The sequence below is a fragment of the Macaca mulatta genome, chromosome 7, assembly GCF_049350105.2.
Source record: "Macaca mulatta isolate MMU2019108-1 chromosome 7, T2T-MMU8v2.0, whole genome shotgun sequence".
In the NCBI taxonomy this organism is placed as follows: domain Eukaryota; kingdom Metazoa; phylum Chordata; class Mammalia; order Primates; family Cercopithecidae; genus Macaca; species Macaca mulatta.
In genome coordinates this window covers 108,790,820-108,813,934 of record NC_133412.1, presented here as the reverse complement: position 1 = coordinate 108,813,934, position 23,115 = coordinate 108,790,820, and the positions used below count along the sequence as shown (strand labels likewise).

The following is a 23,115-nucleotide window of genomic DNA, read 5'->3' as shown; positions in this document are numbered from 1 at the left end:
TTGATTTTATGTAATTAGTATTGTTATGTGCCATGAAAGAACTATATTTAAAGCTTAAGACTTTAAAACATTGTTTAAATTTAAATTCTCCAATACTACAATATTGGTAGAAAAAATCCAGTTACATTTTTTTTTAAGCTGTTTCCCTCTTAAGCTTGCATAGAAGTTTTAGATACTCATATATGGTAACAAAGTTTTAGGAAAAAAAAATAGGCTGAAATACTGGTTAAGTTTTCTAATATACAAGATGTGAGGGCTGAGTTTGGGAAGGAATTCCTAAACACAGAACATCATAATAATCTTTCCTGGCTTCTTTAGAATGGAAAAATTGTGAAATATCAATAAAAGAAATTAAAAATTAAAACTAATATTTTACTTTTTCTGACATTCATATATTTGTTAGCATCATAATGTTTTTATGATTTTAATCTTTTGAAATCTTGATTTTGACCTTTGGTAAAATTAATTCCAAGCTATAAAATTTGTAAGAATTCTTATAGAACAGCTATACAGTCTTTATCCTTTGCTGAGTTCTTTAGAATATTGTGTGGAAAGAAATTTAGAGTGCATGCTGAATATAATCTCTGTCATTGAGGCAGAAGTTCTTATGATCCCTTATGGCAAATGTAAAAAACTGAAATATTTATGTTTGTCAAGATGCACAGATATGAGTTAGTTATCTGCTGTATTAAACACTTAATAAGTATAAGTGCATCAAAGTGAAGTTTGTAAGCAAATGTTTCACTTTTCATTTAGAAAAATTTCTGAATGGAGTGCATGAGGAAGAAAAACAATGTCATTTTTTAAAGTTGCACATTCCCCTCAGTTTAAGGACAAAAAGTTAATTGTTTCAGCTTCAGAAGATACTATATATTTAACCTATGTTGAGAGCCTACTAGTGTATCACCAGGAGTATACTAGAATCTTGGCATAATACAAACCTCTGTTGATCTCAATTTAGTATAAAGTAGGTCCGTTTGGACCTCATACAAAGAGGGTGATATAAATGAAATTGCAGGAGGACTAGCCTTTTTCAGCCATAGTAGCATGGATCCCAAAAATACTTCGAATGACTATCTCCATTTTATAAATGAGGAAACTAGTCTCGAAGTCTAGAGTAAAAATCAACAAATTACTTTGTAATCTTGGACAAGTCACTGCTTTGCCTCTGGATCTAAATTTTCTCATTTGATTGTTCAGTTATAGTTCTGTTTCATTTAACTTTTCTGCAAGAAGCCTAATAAGTAGCAACAGCTGACTTTTTGACCCTGTCCTTTCTTCATTATATTTTGCTGACTTCTGAAAACAATGTTTTTGTTGTTGTTATTTCTGGGTAACTTACAGACCATGATGGATTCATAGACATTGTATTTTGCTTTCAAAATTCCTGTTGAGAATTTGTATATACCTGAACAGTTAAATGATTATTTCTTCCTGTGATTTTCAATTTCATAAATATTTTTGAGGGTTTACCATAAACTTAACACGAAAGGCAGTGAAAATAATGCGGTGATATGCAACACTAAGCCTGTGTCTCAAACTTTTTTTATTGTAAATTTGATAAAGTAATTTAACCTCTCTGGGCTTCAATTTTCTCATCTGTGAGATAAATTAGATAATCTCTCTGTGAGATAGTTAAATTAGATAAAGAATCATCTATAATTCTTTTTTTTTTTTTTTTTGAGATGGAGTTTTGCTCTTGTTGCCTAGGCTGGAGTGCAATGGTGTGATCCAGCTCACCACAACCTCCGCCTCCCAGGTTCAAGCAATTCTCCTGCCTCAGCCTCCTGAGTAGCTGGGATTACAGGCAGGCACCACCGCGCCCAGCTAGTTTTGTATTTTTAGTAGAGATGGGGTTTCTCCATGTTGGTCAGGTTGGTCTTGAACTCCCGACCTCAGGTGATCTGCCCACCTCAGCCTCCCAAAGTGCTGGGATTTTGGTGTAAGCCACCATGCCCAGCCTATAATTCTTAAAAGGAGATGTACGAAGCCAGAGATAACCGTTTTTAGAGCTTGATGGTTGTTTAATGGAAAGGGCCAATAACAGGCAGGTAAAGTTTCTTCCTAGCATATTTAAGTGGTGGTTTTGCCAAAAAACAAAAGAATACAATTGATTTTTTAAAAAATATATTGACTTTATTTGATGTCAGTGAATAAGATTTTAATACTGTAATAAAGTAAAACACCTTGGGAGAACAGTTTCCTGACAAAGAGAACTTTAAGAAGAGGGTAGGGAGTTTCATTTCTAATATGTAATCAAACAGAGAAGCAAAATTTGAAGAAAAGATGCCTCTTACCTTTTTGGGAAGGAAGCTGGAGGATTTATTAGACCCTATAAGAGTCTACAGTGGGATACTTGGATCGGCTTTCTGTGTTAAGGTATATTTTTTCTGCGTGGAACTTAAATAAGTGGGAAAAATTTAATGACATTTGAGTTGCTTGATTTATTGGCACAGCTCTATCTTTATCTGCACTTCCAAATGTTTCATCATCTCACTGTTTCTATGCATGTTAACATTTTAAAATGTGTTTTGGTAGTTTTCTAATTCATTGACACTACATGCTATATTGGCTTGTGCCCATCATTTTTTTAAAAAAACAGATTTGTATTTTGATTTTTTTTCATTGAGCTTACAAAAACTCAGATTTTTTTTTTTATTTTAAAGCATATGCTTTAGGGTATTATTGAAATTAATAATTATTTTTTATATTCATCTAGTTCTTCTCTACATAATTTTTTTTTCTTTTACAGATATTGATGATGCTCAAATACTTCCCCGCTCAACTAGAGTCAGACATTTTTCACAAAGTGAAGAAACTGGAAATGAAGTTTTTGGTGCTTTGAATGAGGAGCAGCCATTGCCTCGAAGTAGCAGCACTTCTGACATCTTGGAACCATTCACTGTTGAACGAGCCAAAGGTGCAGTTCCTGTCATTGACAGTTCATCCCGTCATGCACCAAGCTTGCAGAGTTCCACAGAGGCTTCTTCAATAACTAGATCCACTGAAAGCCACATCACTGATACTCATAGTAGAGAGTCTTCTCTGGAAGTTGGTGATAGCATATATGACCATCTTTGTCATTTAATAGGTCCAGTAGAACTTGCAGATTCAGCTTTTGAACAAATCCAGTACATTGACCTTGAAGGAGATGATGATCTTCTTTCCACCCTGAAAGAATATTTTAAGGAAAACCAGGAAAATCATAGTAAAAATGAGATAGGTAAAGACCCAGCCTCTCAGGAAGTGACTATTGCAGTAAATAGGGGTGAAAGGTTATCCTTAGATAAATTAGAATGCACAGATCAGGAAATTGAATCAGAAAATATCACCTCTTTTGTTGGGACTCCTGAAAACCTACAGTTTCAGAAAGAACCAAACTCAGCTGTCTTCATGAGTAATATCGCACCTAACCAGTCAGGCAGTTTTATTAGAACACAAATTTCTGAAAAATCTAAGCAACCAAACAGTGATAAACAGCCATCAGAGCCTAGTTCAGATAGCCCTTGTGATAAAGAAAAAAGGAAACATCTGTACAGACAAGCAGCTACAGAATTAGATGCTTGTGTTGATGTAACACTAGTTGAAAAGCTTAAGAATGTGCAAATTAATGAAAAAATCACTGTCCCACATGTTATGCGTGCCAAGAAAGCAACACTAAAAGCACCTGTTAACCGCAGAATGCCTCATGTTACAAGTACTAGCAAACTTTCTCCAACTAAAAGGAGCTTGTCTGAAACAGTAACTCATAGAGCCAAAATCATGAAAATTGCTACTAAAAAACGAAATAGTGTTCATGTTACTTTTAGGCCATCCACTGAGTCCGTTCAGTTTTATAATCCTCTGGAAAACAAAGAGGCTCCATGGAAGATGAGACTGCGGAAGCTCGGTGGCTTTAGTAGTGGTAGCAGCAATAGCAGCACCAGCAACACCCATACCAGCTCAAATAGTGCTACGGAGCTAGTAAAACCTGGTGTGTACAGACCTCTAGATACACTTGGTACTGCATCAGTAAGTAGTAAAACAGTGAAGGAATCCACAGAGATTCCCACCACCATATTACAAAAAGAAGGAATTGCAAGTAGTCAGTTAGGTAGTCGTAGTACTCTTAGGTCATCAAGTCATGAGGCAGGACTACAGCAGGGCTCCCTGGGTGGCGTTTATAAAACTGTTGTACATGCTCTTTCGAAGCCGAAGGCAAATGTTTCCCCACAGAGGCAGAACAGAATGCCACCAGAGGCTCCACTGAGGGATCTGTACAGTCATGTAATGGGCTATTTTGGAAGGAAAGCTGCAGGTGAGCACTAACAGTGTGCAGAGCGCAAAAGGAGAAAGACAGCACCAGTTTGGCTTAATGCAACTGAAGCAAGCTATAAGCAATCAAAAAGCTTTGGGATGGTCACTGCTTTCTCTCTGTTTGGTTATGCATGCGCCTTTTCCCAGCTGTATTTTTCCCAGCATAGAATGTTTATTTAAATTACTAATTTCCCTTATAAGGCATTTAGTTAAACCTCTTTGCTGCTGAACAACATAGGAAAGTGGATATATAGGAAAATTTCAATGACCTATCAAAGACTACCTAAATCAAGTATTTTTCTGAGTGTGTACCACAAGTGTGGAAATTAAGTTTACCAAGGAGTTATTATGCTTTCTTCCCCACCCCACTATAGTTTAAAAGGGCACCAGATACTTCTAATTGAATTCATTTATTTTTACTGCTGATCTATTTGGTTTTGTATTTTTTCTTGATAGAAATTATTTTGACAACTAACATAATAGAAATCAAGGTCCTACAGCCAGCACCAACATTATAGTTAACTATCAGTGATGAGGAAATTATTTCTTAAATCTCAAAGTGAATTTAATCACTTTTCATTTAAGCCATTTCCAAACATGCTGTAGGCTTTTAGTTTTGCATTCATTTATATAGAATGCAAGTTGTGTCCTTGAAACACTTTCATTACTTTCTTTTTTTCTGGGATTTTAAATGTACATAAAGGTTTCACAATAGCCAATCGTGATTTAAATATGGAACCTCTATGGACAGATAACAGAAAGCAAGATTATGGTAACGTTTTCTCTATCTTGAGTCAAAGTTAAAATAACTTTACGTATATAGACTATTAACTTTCAGCAGTAAGGTTGGTTTTGATTTTATTTGTTTTAACATGGTTTTGTTAGCATGATTAACAACGCTGTATAATGCATCTTGCATTGAGCCATTAATGCCACCTGAGGGCAGTATTTGACAGCTTAGCAAAGCCTGGCCAGTCATATAAAGATAATGGTATTTCACAGTGAGCTTCTGACCAGTGTATTTTCTTAATCTGAAATACTTTGTAGTTTATTAGGAATATAAACAGTGCTCATTTTCCTTTCATTGCAGAGAAATCAACTTTTCAATAGCATAGTAGTGACATAGATACCATATTATTTTCTATAAGTTAGTTTCCCAAGTCTAAAACTTTCTTGTTAATATAAGTGGTAAAAATACTAATAATGTAGAGATAAAAAAAATCAAAATAACTATTTTGGATTTTTTTTGTAAGAAAAACCTTTGTGAAAGTCAACTTTGTATTCTTAAAGCACTAAAATTAGATTTTATAGTGGATAGAAACAGCAGTATATCAAAACCATAGAATTTGTATTTATAAATACTCAAATGCATTTGTATCCCACTGAGTTTTGCATAGATTCAAAGGATATATTCCCTGAAAACATTCTTTGGCGGAAATAGGAAATTATAAATTGTTAAGGCTCTAAATAGAAACATTGAGTCAGGAAAAAAGATAAATATACCAGTTTCTTTATAGGCAATATTAACCTAACTTCAGCTAGTGCTTATCTATAAGCTTTCTTGCTGTTTAAAGTTATACTGAAGATTGACTAACATCTGCTTAGTTAAATAAAGTAAATATCAATTTACTAATTCTTAAAATTAAATCTAAAAGAAGGGAAATTATTCATAAATGCATGTTTGGCAAATAATTGGCAAAGATACTTTGTTTTGGGTTGTTGTTTGTTTCAAAGTTAGAAAATGCAGTTAAGTTTTTCCTCACTATATATAGTTATTTATTTATTTTTAGTCAATAAAGAGGACATGAGCCAAAAACTGCCTCCTCTTAATAGTGATATTGGCAGCAGCAGTGCTAATGTTCCTGATCTGATGGATGAGTTTATAGCAGAAAGACTTCGAAGTGGTAATACCTCGGTAAGTTTTATTTTATATATTTGGTTTTATAGAGGAGGGTAGAAAAACTAACAGATATGTACCTTTTTACATATATGCCAATTTATATATGGGAATTCTTATTCAAAATAACCTTTCCTCAAAATATAACCCTTTTTATGAATTAAGATTTTTGAATTACATTTTTATAATATTTTTTATCTAAAGACATAAAACAAACAGCCTCATAATTTTCACCAGGGTGAAAGATCAGACAAGTACCTGTGCACAAGTACACAGGTATAAGCGGCTGCCTTCCTAGTCTCCCCTTTTTTCGTCTTTGCTCATAGGTTACCCTGGTGCCAGCTGCCAGCCCTCAATGGGAAAGATAGCAATGGAGGCCTTCTGTCCCAGCTCCCATAGTTACATAAATAAATAAATACAATTTAATATATAATTTAAAATAAAAATACATATATAATTTTTATTTTTGTCTGAAGATCTGTTTGTGAACAAGCTCCCATTAGTTTTGCTAGCATAAATATTGCTTAACCATTTTAGATAACTTTGGAAGAGACTTAAAAGTTATCTTTATCTGGAATGTTAGGATTATGGCAACATGAAAGCAGAGGCTCTTTTATCTCTAATAATGCTTAATTGTTAGGGAAGGGTAAATACATGTGGAATTGCTTTCCTTTTGAGACGGAATCTCGCTTTGTCTCCCAGGGTGGAGTGCAGTGCTCACTGCAGCCTCCGTCTCCTGGGTTCCAGCAATTCTCCTGCCTCAGCCCCCCGAGTAGCTAGGATTACAGGCGCATGCCACCATGCCTGGCTGATTTTTCTATTTTTAGTAAAGACAGGGTTTCACCATGTTGGCCAGGCTGGTCTCGAACTCCTTGCCGCAGGTGATCTGCCCACCTCAGCCTCCCAAAGTGCTGGGATTACTGGAGTGAACCACTGTACCGGACCTGGAATTCGTTTTTTTAAATTGTCATATTTCTTTGGGTTTGACCTCTCTGTAACTCCATTATATAGCCCCTCCTTTTTTTTCTTTTTAGGCTTACTTTTTTTCCCTTGAGTGGATAAAAATCATTGAATGACATATTTGCTGTCATTCTTTCCACTCTCCCACTGTCTTTTTTGTTTGCTGCTTTTTTCCCACTTAAATTCTCTTTCTGCTGTTTTAATTTATATTCACTGCATGGATCCTACTGAGGCTTAAGAGTCACAGACCCAGCATCATATGATATTTCGGTCTTTAGGCAGGCCAACAATAAGTCAGGCTCTAGCTCCATTCAGTTACATAGATTATTTGGTGAGTGTGTTCTCCACTCCTACTTCAGCCTCTAAATCTCAGCATGTATTATGATGGTTTGGAAATTAAGTTTCAGATGCTTGAAGAGAATAAAAACTTTTTTTTAATAGTAAAATATTTCTTGAATTTTTAGACTATGACAAGAAGAGGAAGTAGTCCAGGCAGCCTTGAAATTCCCAAAGACCTCCCTGATATTCTAAACAAGCAGAACCAGATGCGCCCTATTGATGACCCAGGTGTGCCCTCAGAATGGACTTCTCCTGCCAGTGCAGGGAGCAGTGATCTTATCAGCTCAGATAGTCATTCGGATTCTTTCAGCGCTTTCCAATATGATGGCCGAAAATTTGACAGCAAGTATCTTTTCTATTTGGATACTATGTTTTATGTTGATTGTCTTCTATTCAAGACTGACTTACGGATTATGTAGCCATCACCTTCCTCTCCAATGTTACCTAGGCAGTGGCTCCCACATTAGAAAAAAAAAAAAAAAATTAGAGATAGGGTCTCGCTATGTTGTGTGGGCTAGTCTTGAACTCCTGGCCTGAAGCAGTACTCCTGCCTCAGCCTTCCAAGTAGCTGGGATTACAGGTGCAAGGTGTCGTTCCTGGCCCCACTTATTTTTATTTCAATTTTCAGTGAAATTTCAAAGGAAGTTTTAGGGAATCACCTTAAGTCGAAGCTACTGCTTTATTTTGCCAAATTAAGAGCATTAAAAATATATATATATGATCCGTTCTTAAAAGAAATGACATTTTTAAGACCAAAACTGTAGAAAGGAAAATAATTTAGGTTGGACCTGTTACTAAAAACACAGTCATGATTATGAGTTACCACTGTTTCACACACTCATATTTGAGAACCAAATATTTGAATTATGTTCAATGCTACAGTACCCAGAACTTCCCTTGAATAATTGCTCCGTGTTACAGTAACATCAGTGATATTATTTGGTGCTGTATTGTTACCACTTAGTTATTCAGCTATAATTCTATATTGCACTTGGCAGTCAGTGAAGGGCACCAAATTCTTAAAAAAGAAGTCAAAACCTTGGGAACTAAGTTTGTGAAGAACTGGGAGATGCATTGGAGAATTACGTTTCCTCCCTTCATGGCTTGTACACTATTCTGATCTAATTATAATCTTCAGAGTATTAAGATTATTTACACTTGTCTGAGTGATATGTAAACAGAATAGATGTACAGGGAATGTTTATGTTTGATCATTTTGCTGATTTAGCTCTCTTGTAAATATTTTTACTTTGTAATTGGGACTCATATAATAACATTTCTTCTTCCTGTAGATTTTGGCTTTGGAGCTGACACTGGGGTTACGTCCTCTGCTGATGTGGATTCAGGTTCTGGCCATCACCAGAGTGCGGAAGAGCAGGAAGTGGCTAGTCTAACTACTCTTCATATAGATTCTGAAACAAGCAGTCTTAATCAGCAAGCTTTCTCTGCTGAAGTTGCAACTATTACTGGTAAAGTTATTCATGGGAATGTGTTTCTTAATGTATTTTTTAAACCTCTGAAGAATTTGATTAAAATTTTGAGAGATTTTAAGTATTACTTATTACTATTTAAGTATTAGTTTTTTTTAATTCATCTTTATGTAACAATGAAGGGGAGAAAAGACATTAGTTTCTTGACCTGAGGTCCACTGGGTTAAACTTCAGAGGACTCTGTGAACTCGTAGTATCTTATGCAATATTTTGTATATATATGCACAACATTTTCTGCAGGATTAAAAAAAAATTTTGATGGGAACATAATAGATGTATATGTATATGGAGTACATGAGATAGTTGGAGTGATTTTTAAAATAAATAAAGTTTAAAGTACTGGACTCTACCTTTGTCATTCAGAGTTAACCTAGATTTTTATGATTTCTTTAGCAAAGTATTTATTATAGAAAATATAAAACACACTGCTTAATAGAAGGCCTGTTTGTCAGTGTACTAATATTCTGTGTTTAGATAGTAATTTGTGCTTTTTGGAAACTTTTTACATGTGATCAAGCCCAACCATAATGTGATAAGTGGGGTCTTAAATCCAATCATGTAAAATGCAGAGTCACATTATTGCAATGTTAGTGAAGTGATTAGAGTAAGCCTCAGCAGCTAATAGCCCGTAGTTCTTGGGGGTTCCACTCTATAATCCAGCCTCACTCTGGTTCCAGCTACAGTCTTCCCCTTGATGAGTGGTTATCCACTCCAGCTTAATTATCCATGGGATGGTTTTGCATCTTGTGGTTGGCTGGAACTTGCAAGACTGGAGCAGTGATTTCTGCATCTCTAAACTAGTCAAGCATATTTCCTCACGCAACCCAGACAGAGGAAATTTGAGCCAGGGGAATTCTAAAAGTTAGAAACCCATTCTCTGTTTTCATATCCTGCCTCCTTTTTTCCCAGATGATAAGAACTTTAGCAGCGCCATTGCAGAATGGGGCCCTCGTGGAGGATGGGAACCAACTGGGTTAGAGCTATAGTTCCATCATTACAGGATTTAAATTACTCAAAGTGGAATACTAGAGAAAATTCTTATTTTATAATGAATACCTCTTACTTTAGTTGTTCTTAAATGTAAATGAAAAGATACTTAACATTGATAGTAACCAGGGAATGCAAATAAAAACAACGAGATCCTACTACATATACTGAAATTGTTCAAGTTAAAAACACTGACAATCCAAAGTGTTGAAATGAGTGTGGAGCAACTAGAATCACATACATTGCTAGTGAGAATGTAAAATGATCAAGTCACTCTGGGAAAATATGGCAGTAACTTTTAAAGTTAAACATACATTTATTATGTGACCATTTTTAGATATGTATTTTCCTTGGACAGTTGTACACAAAAGTTCATGGCAGATTTATTCACAGTATTTAAGAATTGAAAACAAACCAAATGTCCATCAGTTGGTGAGTGGATACATTGCAGTATATTCATTCATTGAATATTCACTGAAATAATATGCAGTAATAAAAAAAGAATTAAATATTAATATATGCAAAAACATAGGTGAATCTTGGAAATGTGCTAAATGAAAGAAGTCAAATACAAAAGACTCCATAATTATACTTTATTATTCTATGTGTATAACATTCTAAAATAGAAAGAACTGTAGTGAAAACGTAAATCACCGCTTACTTGGAAAGGATAGGTGTCAGTTGAGGGGATTGACTACAGATGGGCATAAGAAAACTTTTTCTGGTGATGGAACTGTTTTATATTTTGATTGTGATGTTGCTTACAAGACCATGTACAGTTGCCATTTTCATATAACTGTATACTTAAAAGTGGATGTGTTTAAAAAAATAAATGTAGGCTTTATGTTCTATAACACAAATTTTAATACTATCAAAACTTTATTAATCAGACTGTTGTGTTTTCAAAAGATTTCCATATATAAAAGAAAAAGACATTTTTTATTTCTTAATTGTCTGTAGTTATCAAAAATAAAGTTCCAAACAAAAGTTCCAAAAAATAAAATGATATATATGGAGAACTCATTTTAAGTCTTTTGCCTTTATGTTTTTTGGATAATTTAACTTCTAAGAATTTTTAATATTTATGTAACCTATATTTACTCTATGTAGTGACTATTTTCAGGTCTCTACTGGGAAGTTTTATGAGGCATTCTAATCTTAATCAGTACTATTATTAATAGTGCAGAGGTGTTGTTTAAGAAACTAAAGCAGTTGTATTCATTTCTGTTTAAAAGACACAAAATTCAGCAAAGATAAAACTCCATATACACAATATATAAATGATTCAGTACAGTATTTTCCAAGGGTGAAGTTTGCATACATTTTACTAACACAGTAGTACTTTATGAAAGGGATGTTAGTACTCCTGAAATCATCTATTTTCCTATAATAGAAAAGTTTTCAGATATTACAAAAGAAATCTAGTATAGGACACAAGAATGAAAATTAAATAACCTCTTTTTAGGTCATGAATATCTTTATAGGAATAGTTTTATTGCTTTAAAAAAAAAACCATTTAAGAGGAAAAAGCCTCTTAAGTAAGTGAGCCATTATAGAGTTTTAAAAATAAAATAGGCTGGGCGTGGTGGCTCACGCCTGTAATCCCAGCACTTTGGAAGGCTGAGGCAGGCAGATCACGAGGTCGGGAGCTCGAGACCATCCTGGCTAACATGATGAAACCCTGTCTCTACTAAAAATACAAAAAATTAGCCGGGCATGGTGGCGGGTGCCTGTAGTCCCAGCTACTCGGAAGGCTGAGGCAGAAGAATGGCATGAACCAGGAGGCGGAGCTTGCAGTGAGCCGAGATTGCACCACTGCACTCCATCCTGGGGGACAGAGCGAGACTCCATCTCAAACAAAAACAAAAGCAAAAAAAAAATAGAAAAGTAAATTAATAAAATTAAAGGCAATAGTGATTCTCTGGTGATTCTCTGATAGCTAATATAAAATTATTTAAAATCTTAGTTCTTGGCCTGGTGTGGTGGCTCACACCTGTAATCCCAGTACTTTGGGAGGCCAGGGTGGGTGAATCACCTCAGGTCAGGAGTTCGAGACCAGCCTGGCCAACACAGTGAAATCCCGTCTCTACTAAAAATACAAAAAATTAGCCAGGCATGGTGGTGGACGCCTGTAATCCCAGCTACTTGGGAGGCTGAGGCAGGAGAATTGCTTGAACCCAGGAGGTGAAGGATGCAGTGAGGCGAGATCATGCCACTGCACTCCAGCCTGGGCAACAGAGTGAGACTCCGTCTCCAAAAAAATAATAATAATAAAATAAAATCTTAGTTCTTAAAAATGAATTCTATTTTTATGGATCAAAACAATACATGGAGATAAAGAGGTTTATATTTCAAAGCATTTGACCAAAGGCTGATGTCTCTTTGGCATGTACTTAAAAGTTTTTAGTAAACATTAAGGTTATAATTTTCATTATGTGTATGTGTTTGTCCTAAGATATAGAATACTTAAGTTTCTGTAACTGTCCTTTAACAAATGATTTTTCTGCCATATGAATTTACTCCAAATCTCAAATAAAGGAAAGGAAACTTTCTACCTGCTATGTATCATAATTAAGCCTAGATAGAATCATATGATTACTCATTTGATATATGATTATCATATGATTATATGATTATTGTGATAACACCTGATAACATAATCCAGTTCTATATGTACTTTTTTAGGCACTTACTGTGCTACTTAAAAAAACACCTATATGATATGTGGAATTGCACTTTTATAGAAGTAATATAAATACAGATCATCCTTGACTTACCATGATTAACAACTTACAATTTTTCAACTTTACAGTGGTGTGAAAGCAATTCTTATTCAGTATAAGCCATACTTCAAGTAGTCATACAACCATTGTTTTTCGCTTTCAGTACAGTAGTCAGTAAATTACATGAGATAATCGATACTTTATTACAAAACAGGCTTTGCCCTAGATGATTTTGCCCAACTGTAAGCTAATTTAAGTGTTCTGAGCATGTTTAGGGTAGGCTAGGCTAAGCTATGATGTTCAGTTGATTAGGTGTATTAGGTGCAATTTTGACTTACGATATTTTCAATTTACAATGAGTTTATTGGGGTGTAACCCCATCATAAATCAGGGAGCATCTATATGTATTTAATTTATATTGATTTTTTGCTTTACTATGTAGAAAGAGGTAATATGGGCAGAGGTTTACAGTTACTGAGTTCAAAATATTGATATTTTTCTGCTACAAAAAGCTTAAAATAAAAAGACCTACTGTTTTAACAACTTGCTTGGTACTAGCAGCACTATATTATAACCACCACAAGTTGTTCTATACAGCAGTAATTTGTGCTGTACTTTATTTAAGTTAACAAAAGTACCTGCTGTGTACCAGGTACTATACCAGGCACTAGCACTACTACAGTATATAACAGAATTCCTGTTCTTACAAAGTTTATACTCTACTGGGGAATATTTAAAATTGAACGGGCAGTTTCAAGTCAGTGTAATGAGTAGTGTAATAGAGAGGTGCAAGGTTCAGTGAGAGCATCTAGCAGAGACTCTGTAATCATACTTGGCAGGATCAGGAGTAGGCTTCGAAAAGAAGATTAGGGCTCCATGCAAAGGAAAAAGCCAGAGGTATGATGTAATAATACTCTAATAAATACAAGTAGTTTACTTTCCATAATTGGACATAAAAGTTCTAGGTGGGTTGTGGAGAAGAAAGAAAGTTACAGAGAGACTTCAGAACCATACTAGGAAGTTGGGGCTTATGCTGAGGCCAGTGAGGGGCCACTAAAGGATTTTAAATGAGGAAGTGACAGGATCAAACTAGATTTTTAGATCTTTTTGCTGCCTCATGGAGAATGGATTGGGAGGGGGAAGTCGGGATGTGGGAGAGACTGAAGGACCACTGTAAACCAAGGATTGATAGTCACATATAGAGCAGCAGTGAGCAAGTGCCTCAGTTCTTAAATTGCTCCAACTCTCAATTAAGTGAAATAGAATGACAGTGGGTACTAGAGTTTCTATAGCTGGGCCAGAAATGGGAGTAGATATTCTTCCTTTCACTAATGGCTCCTGTCATTTGGTACATCCAGTCTTGATTCTATACTATCAATAGTCCCATGGTAGACATGAGGCAAGACTCCTAGATATAAAAGCTTGTACAATATTATGATTTTCGTGACCTCCAGTTGTAAAGCCAGTTTATAACTGATTTTATCTTTCGGTGTTTAAAATTTGTTTTATTTAGGGTGTTAAACATTACATCTTAGGTAGGATATTGAATACTCTTTACGGTAATTTTATGAAATTATATTTACAGGTTCAGAAAGTGCTTCCCCAGTCCATTCACCTCTGGGCTCCAGGTCACAGACGCCTTCCCCTTCTACGTTGAATATAGATCACATGGAACAGAAGGATCTGCAGCTCGATGAGAAGCTCCACCACTCTGTTCTTCAGACACCAGATGATCTAGGCAATATTTCAAAATTAGATATTTACCTTTTTTCTTTTAGGGCATCAGTGTCAGGAGATCATAAATAAGGCATCTTATATTTGATTATATATGATTATTGTAAATATTTTGGACTTTTCTAAGTCCTTTGGAAATTTGTTAATATAACTTTTTCTTGTTCTTAAAGATATTTGTTGTCTGAGTTTTACTCGTTTTATTATAGTTGATTAGAGTCCTCAACTTAGTTATTGCATTATTTTCAAGTACTGTATTATCATTTATTGATATTGGTAGTGTTTCCTAAAACAGGAAATACATAATTTGGCATCCTTATTCTTAGTTTTATACCTAAAGAACCTAGTAACCCATAGGAGAACATAGTAACATTATCACTTGTTAGTCAAGCTTTCAGTGAAACAATTTTTTAAACCATTTTTTTATTTTGATTCAGCAAATTTATCAACTAAATTTAATTTAAAAGTAGAGGTCCAGATGAATATTTTCAAGTAAATGTTAAAAAGTGACTTGGGAAACCTAAGTAACTGCCAAGTTTTTTTTAAAGGTTATTTTTGCTAGATTTTGTATGATGTAACAAACATCAGTTAGACATTTTGCAAATACACCATAAACTGGTCAAAGACACAGTTAATGAGATATTTACAACGAATAAAAAGCTAGTTTTCATTGGTAAGGTAGCACATTTATTCTCTGACCAAAGGAAGAAATTTAAAACTATATAACTTCTGAACTTTTTTTTAAAAGGCCCATTTCTTTTAAAATTGTCTGTAGAGGCGAGGTTTCGCCATGTTGCCCAGGCTGGTCTCAAGCTCCTGAGCTCAAGTGACCCGCCTGCCTTGGCCTCCCAAGATTACAGCTGTGAGCCACCACACCCGGCCCAAGGGACCCATTCGTTAACATGCAATTGCCTTGTAATTATATAGCCCTAATTTTCTGGTTTTTGGATTATTTCTGATCTTTTCTTTTTCTCCTTTGATCTGCAGTTGTTTATTTGTTTACAGTTATTTCCCCAACATTTGGAAAAAAACTTCAAAGTTATAGAAGAGTTTCAAGGCTAGTAAAATGAACACACATAAACCCTTTATATAAATTCATCAATTAATATTTTGCCACTTTGTCTATATATACACACAGCACATATATGCACAAAATACCCTGCCCTTCCCACATGTCCCCTGAACCTTTTTTTTTTTTTGCTGAGGCATATAAGAGGAAATTGCAAATATCAGATCCTTCAGACCTAAACACATTAGTGGATATGTCCTAATAATAAGTGTATGTTTTCTGCATAATCACAATATAATGGCCACATTCATGATATTTAACATAGATACATAGGTGTTATTTTAGTCTATAGTCATAAGTCCTCAATTGTCCCAATAACGCCCTTTATAGCTACACCACACCATCAGCAATCCAATAAAGAATTTAATCAGGCCGGGTACCGTGGTTGATGCCTGTCATCCCAGCACTTTGGGAGGCCAAAGCAGGTGGATCACCTGAGGTCAGGAGTTTGAGACCACTCTGGTCAACATGGTGAAACCCTATCTCTACTAAAAATACAAAAATTAGCCGATCATGGTAGCACGCGCCTGTCATCCCAGCTACTCAGAAGGCTGAGGCAGGAAAATTGCCTGAACCTGAGAGGTGGAGGTTGCAGTGAACTGAGGTCGTGCCACTGCACTCCAACCTGGGTGACAGTGAGACTCTGTCTCAAAAAAAAAAAAAAAAAAAAAAAAAAGGATTTAATCAAAGACCACACATTGTTGCTTGCTTTTTAATCATTTAAAATTTTGTTAGCTTTGAGAAGGATAAGGCAGAGGCAAATCAGTTGATTTATCATTGTATTATGAAGGTGCTCTGGAGTAGGGAGGCATTAGCATCGATGGTTAACACTTCAGTGTGTTTCGTTTGTTTTAGTGGCTTTACACAAGAAGCCTTTTTTTTTTTCGTAATGGAGAAAGACTAGTACCTTTTTAATAATACAGTCAGTTGTATACTTTATATGCAAAGAGAAAAAAGGTTAACCATTAGGAGTAAAGAATACACATGTACTAAGAATTAAATTATTATAAATTCTCAATATGTTGGAATGTTTTCAAGCGTGAGAAATCATAACTTTATGGTTCTTTCAGTCTACAAAATTTTTAGTTCCCAAAGTTCTTTAGATGCATAGATATCTCTGTTGACTTTTTAATTATTTTGTATAGCCTTTTCCATTATATATATTGAGTAGAATAATGGATTTTTTTTAAAGCTGGAGGCAACCTATAATGATATCTAGCAAAACCATCTATTTTACAGATGAGGACATGTATCCTTAGAGAGGTTATTAAATAACTTTTATAACACATAATTAGTAGCAGAAAGAGACTAGAACTAAGGTTACCTATCTTTCTTATAATCTTGCCCGTATTAGTAGGCAAAATACAATTATGGTAATTTTGATTATGTTTAAATTTTAGTTAAAATGTTTATTTTTCAGTCGGGTGCGGTGGCTCACACCTGTAATCCCAGCACTTTGGGAGGCCAAGGTGGGCGGATCACTAGGTCAGGAGTGCGAGACCAGTCTGGCCAACATAGTGAAACCCGGTTTCAACTAAAAGTACAAAAAAATTAGCCGGGTATGGTGGTGTGCACCTGTAATCCCAGCTACTTGGGAGGCTGAGGCAGGAGAATTGCGTGAACCCAGCAGGCAGAGGTTGCAGTGAGCCGAGATTGTGCCATTGCACTCCAGCCCAGGAGAGAGTGCAAGACTCCATCTCAAAAAAAAAAAAAAAAAAAGTTTATTTTTCATGCCATTATGCTAACTCTTAGTGCTGGTCTGGGATGTAGCTACAAAGAAAAGGCTTATGAAGCCTTCCTACATGATCTGCCTTTAGCCTGAGGTTTTCCATTAATTTGATGATATAACCTGAAGTAGCTGTTAGATAAAAGTGAGAATATGTGCTTATAAATTTGATGTTTTTATCCAACATAGATTTCTCTATCTGGCATAGATAGAAATCTCTCTGTCTGCAAAGTGAGTAGTAGTTACATAGAAGCACTATTGAATAACTAGCTGTTGACATAATAATTATCTTATAATAATTCCTTATTATCTCATAATAATAAGTGAGGTTTTGACCTTATCAGGAAAAAAAAATGTATGTTGACATTTCTTTATTCACTTCTGTAGATATTTAAGATTGTTAATTTAGCTTGGTTTCTTGGGGGGTTTTATGTTCAGTTCACTGAAAAATGGCTGACACTATATATTTTTTTTCTATAGAAATTAGTGAATTTCCATCAGAATGTTGTAGTGTGATGGCAGGAGGTACTCTGACTGGATGGCATGCTGATGTTGCTACTGTAATGTGGCGAAGAATGCTAGGCATTTTGGGAGATGTAAATTCAATCATGGATCCTGAAATACATGCTCAAGTTTTTGATTACCTCTGTGAACTTTGGCAGAATCTAGCTAAGGTAAAAAGAAATAGAGGATATAAGTGGAGAAGAAAATAAAAATATTTAAAAATAGAAGAAGCCTTAGAAACCATTTGTGACACCCTTTTTGACTGTAGATAAACTGGTACCTGGCATGGTGAAGTCACTTAATTGTAATTAAATAATAAGTGTAGAAACTGGATTTGAACTTCAGTTTAAGGTAAACTGGAAGAGATAACAGTTTTCATAAGTTTGTTTCTTTTTATTTGAAAATTACAGATTAGAGATAACCTCGGCATTTCAACTGATAATCTGACCTCCCCTTCTCCACCAGTTTTAATTCCTCCACTGAGAATTCTTACACCTTGGCTTTTTAAGGTAAGCTTAATATATAAAATATGAGTTTAAAATTTTTCATTTAGTAACTCTTAAACATTTTGTAGAGATTTTGGCTATTATATAGACTCCTAGAGCACTTAACTTTTTAAGCAGTATCCTTAGGAAGTCATTAGGCATTACATAGAGAAGAGGGTGAGCATGCTAAAATTAGTCGGGATATATTGCTGTTGATTATTTCATAAAACAAAAGTGAATATAGAGAGGTATGTCTGTGTTGTATTTAACTGAATTATAAACTTCGAGTTGTATCACAGAGTATGCTGTGTATTAAAAGTTGTGACCTGGTGAGGTGACTCACGCCTGTAAGCCCAGCACTCTGGGAGGCTGAGCCGGGTGGATCACCTGAGGTCAGGAGTTTGAGACCAGCCTGGCCAACATGGTGAAACCCGTCTCTACTAAAAATACAAAAAATCAGCTGGGCATGGTGGTGGGCGCCTGTAATCCCAGCCACTCAGGAGGCTGAGGCAGGAGAATCGCTTGAACCCAGGAGGCGGAGGTTGCAGTGAGCTGAGATGGCGCCATTGCACTCCAGCCTGTGCGACGAGAGCGAAACTCCGTCTTAAAAAAAAAGTTTTAATTCTTTTTTGTTTGTTTTTTAAAAGACAGGGCCTCACTCTGTCACCCAGTCTGGAGTGCAGTGGCATGATCACAGCTCACTGCAGCCTTGAACTCCTGGGCTCAAGCAATCCTCCCACCTCAGCCTTCCAAGTAGCTGGGACTACTACAGGAGTGTGCCACCATGCCTGGCTAATTTTTTATTTTTTTGTAAAGACAGTCTCTTTATGTTACCCAGGCTGGTCTCAAACTCGTGGCCTCAAGAGAACCTTCTGCCTTGGCCTGCCAAAGTGCTGGGATTACAGGCTTAAGCCACTGTGCCCAGCCAAAATATTTAATTATTTTAAGTTTTGATATGTTTGGTACAGTTTCCTAAGTGGGACAGTTTATGGTTATACCTACATTGTATCATTTTGGATGGTGATAATTTCAGTAATCCTGAGTTTTAGTTCATTAAAGAAATTAGGCCAACATGGAAATAAATGAGATTATATACATTGTTTGCCATATTCAGTTGCTTAAGTTATTTAGCAAATAGTATTTCTTTTTGAACATTAAAACTGATCTTTTAATTTTAGGCAACCATGTTGACTGACAAATATAAACAAGGTAAATTACATGCATATAAACTTATTTGTAATACAATGAAAAGAAGACAAGATGTTTCTCCAAATAGAGATTTTTTAACACATTTCTACAATATAATGCATTGTGGATTACTTCATATTGACCAGGTAACTATATATATATTATCTAAGAAGTAGTTTATATCATATTATCTTTGATTCTTGATTCTGTTTAACTCTTGCCTTTTAAGGTCTAGAAGTTAAACTCTCCCTCTTATTTAGTGATTTATATACAATTTACTTCAATTTTATGACCTTATTTGTTCTTGAAACATGGTTGAAAAATCAAGCTATTATTGTAGGTAGAGGATTGAGGTAGTTCTCCATCTTTAATGTTGTACCAACCAGTTCACTTTTTGAAGCAATTAAACCATCCTTTGCTTAGGCTGACACCTTCCTTTAATGTTCTAATGTACCTACTCTTAGACATTTTGTGACTGATACTTGAGGCATATGGATTTGTTTATCTAGTCATGCAACAGTCAGGTATTTTGCAGTCTAAGAATCAGCACATCACATTTTCTTATTACTGTCAATTATATTGGCATAGCATACATTGATTTGATAATTATATGAGTTATAATCATTAAATAGTCATAAATGTAACCTTAGAATTACTTTGGGAGTCTTGATCTCGGCCATAAACTAAAAAGTGTAGGAGGTTGCAAGTCAAAATAATGTAAATATGTTAATCCTAATATGATCAACTCGTAGGTCATTTAGAGAGTGTATTAATATTAAAGGTGATAATATCTCTTTCTGAAAAATGAAAAAACTTTTTGCATTAATTTAAAATTAGTGTGCTACCTTGTAAACATGTCTCAAAAAATAACTCTCTTGATTACTAGAAAAAGAGAGCTTTTGTTTAAGATAAGTTGTACTGAATAATACAACTGAATACACTGTATCCTCATAGTAAATTCCAAAGACAAAGTAAATTAATAATCAGGTTAGGAACATTCCCTTAAAAGTGCCTAGGTCTAGATTTCTGAGGCTAGATACCTGTCATTAAAGGTCTTCAGTTTATTTTAAAAAGAGAATCTTTCCATTGTCACATAACAGGTCATGTGGATTCAGAAACCAGAGTTATTGCACAGAAGCAACTAGGTGACAGGAGAAAACTGCTATGCAGTTTAGTTTTACATTGTGTGGGCCTTGTACTTTTAACCTTCTGAAGCAAAGAGCCTTCCTTAATCTCTAGTGTGAAAAAAATGCTGTTATTTATGCCAGTTAAATGAATGTATTTTCAGTTTACTTTCCATTGATAGAATATAATATTAAGCATGGATTATTTGGAAGAATTGAAATTAGTCTTTCCAATTAGCCAATGTACAGTAATTACCTTTTTTATTATTTCATATATTATCTATTTTTAATGATACTGATTAGCTGATACTCAAGATTACATATGTGATATTCTTTTTTCCTTCTTTATTCTAAGGATATTGTCAATACAATCATCAAACACTGCTCACCTCAGTTTTTTTCACTTGGTTTGCCTGGTGCCACAATGCTTATTATGGATTTTATTGTAGCAGCTGGTAGAGTGGCTTCTTCAGCTTTTCTCAATGTAAGTCATTTCCTGTTCCTTATCATATAACGAACTTTAGTAGCCAGGATTCAACTAACAGAGTTGATAAAACATAACAAGATGATATTCAGGAAATTTTGTAATTTAGTTGGAATTGATTGCTTCTCCTACATTAAAAAAAGTTAGAAATTCTGAAATATAAGAAAGCACTAAAATCAGTAAAATCTGATAAGCAAAACAGGATTTAAAGTTGAGGAAATCTAAAGAAACGGAGGGAAGAAAGCAAAGAGCGAGCAATGGACTATAGCAAGAGGTAAGAAACAATGGTGAGTCATCATCACACAGTGTATATGTGTATGAAATCATCGTGTTGTACACCCTGAATATATATTGTCTTTAACAATTATATATTTAAAAAAAAAATGTGGTAAGACAACCACCATAGGAGGACATACGTCCTGGGAATAAACTCTCTCTCTCTCTTTTTTCTTGAGATGGAAGTCTCACTCTGTCGCCCAGGCTGAAGTGCAGTGGTGTGATCCTGGCTCACTGCCACCTCTGCCTCGCGGGTTCAAGTGATTCTCCTGCCTCAGCCTCCTCAGTAGCTGGGATTACAGGCAGACACCACCACACCCAGCTGATTTTTCTATTTTTAGTAGTGACGGGGTTTCACCATGTTGGTCAGGCTGGTCTCGAACTCCTGACCTTGTGATCCGCCCACCTCAGCCTCCCAAAGTGCTGGGATTGCAGGCGTGAGCCACCGCGCCCAGCCAGGAGTAAACTCTCAAACTGCATGTGAAGATTTTCATACGGTCGTGGAATTGTGAGACAATGCTAAGTAAATTGGTATAAATGGAATATGTTCATCTATAAGTGGCAGAGGTGAGCTAGAGAGGAAGGCAATAATGCTGAAAATGTTAGATGCAAGCCTAAGGAAGGAATGAATAACCATTGAAGGATTTTAAGCAAGGACTAGATGATCAAATTTATATTTTGGAAGGATCACTCTGGAGCAAAATGTAAATGAAAAATAATAACTAGAAGTCTACTAGAAAAAACTAAGGGTTTTTGTGAGAAAAATATACTTGTCTAGTACTGTGTAACTTGAAGAGCAGTTTAACATACCTTATTTCATTGTTAAGCTGCAACAGTGAAAGATCAATAGTGAATAGAAGGAGTTCTATTTGGGGCCTAGTAAGATGCATGTTAGACATCCATGAGGAAGATGTCAAAAGAATAATTGCATATACTCAAGGGACATGTCAGGACTGAAAATAAAAGCTGGGCAACATTAGCTTATAGACGATATTTAAAGCCATGAAACTGGATACAGTCACCTAGTGGAAACAGACAAAGCAGCAGCAGTATTTATAGCTGTATAACCCTGTTTTTCCAGTTCCTTGAAAACAGTAATCATGTCTTACTCATCTTGGTATCTCCAGAGCCTAGCATAGCACCATGCTTGGTTAGTTACTGAATATGTGTTCATTTAGCACCTAGTATATACTCAACCTTGTACTGAGCTCTTTTGTGGTTATTAAACTTCCCCCTCCCCTTGTGTATAGAATGTTTTTGTATGTGAAATACAGAGGGATATAGAATAAATTGGATAATACTTTGTGCTCAAGCAACATAATGCCTGCTGCCGGGGATATGGAGAAGTATATTAACAGCTCCAGAATGTAGGGCATCAAATAGGTACCAATAAGAGGACCACAGCATAGTAGTTAAAAGCATTGTCTAGAGCTGACCTGCTTGGGTTCAAATCCTGGCTCTGCGACTTATGAGCTGTGTGACTTTGGGCAAGTTACTGAATGTCTCTGTGTGTCAGGTTCTTCATCTGTAAAATAAAGATGGCCAGGCATGGTGGTTCATGCCTGTAATTCCAGCACTTTGGGAGGCTAAGGCGGGTGGATCACCTGAGGTCGGGAGTTCAAGACTAGTCTGACCAACATGGTGAAACCCCGTCTCTACTGAAAATACAAAATTAGCTGGGCATGGTGGCACATGCCTGTAATTCCAGCTACTCGGGAGGCTGACACAGGAGAATCGCTTGAACCTGGGAGGCGGAGTTTGCAGTTAGCCGAGATCGCACCATTGCACTCCAGCCTGGGCAACAAGAGCAAAACTCTGTCTCAAAAAAAATAAAAA

At 35.6% G+C, this 23,115-nt stretch overlaps 1 protein-coding gene across 17 annotated transcripts in view; it reads left to right on the top strand.

The window, feature by feature from the left end:
* The window catches only part of RALGAPA1 (Ral GTPase activating protein catalytic subunit alpha 1), a 275,889-nt gene that overhangs the window by 117,132 nt on the left and 135,642 nt on the right, over positions 1-23,115 (top strand). For 7 of the 17 annotated variants that reach the window (XM_001088633.5, XM_015143575.3, XM_015143577.3 and 4 more), the window contains 9 exons: positions 2,753-2,920; positions 6,087-6,211; positions 7,618-7,834; positions 8,785-8,961; positions 14,278-14,430; positions 17,699-17,892; positions 18,133-18,231; positions 19,386-19,541; positions 20,875-21,003. In XM_001088633.5, the coding sequence (XP_001088633.2) occupies positions 2,753-2,920; positions 6,087-6,211; positions 7,618-7,834; positions 8,785-8,961; positions 14,278-14,430; positions 17,699-17,892; positions 18,133-18,231; positions 19,386-19,541; positions 20,875-21,003 (1,418 nt within the window). Of the gene's footprint in view, positions 1-2,752; positions 4,298-6,086; positions 6,212-7,617; positions 7,835-8,784; positions 8,962-14,277; positions 14,431-17,698; positions 17,893-18,132; positions 18,232-19,385; positions 19,542-20,874; positions 21,004-23,115 lie in introns of all 17 variants that reach the window. The other 10 variants (XM_077940902.1, XM_028851496.2, XM_028851495.2 and 7 more) reach the window with 4 other exon arrangements.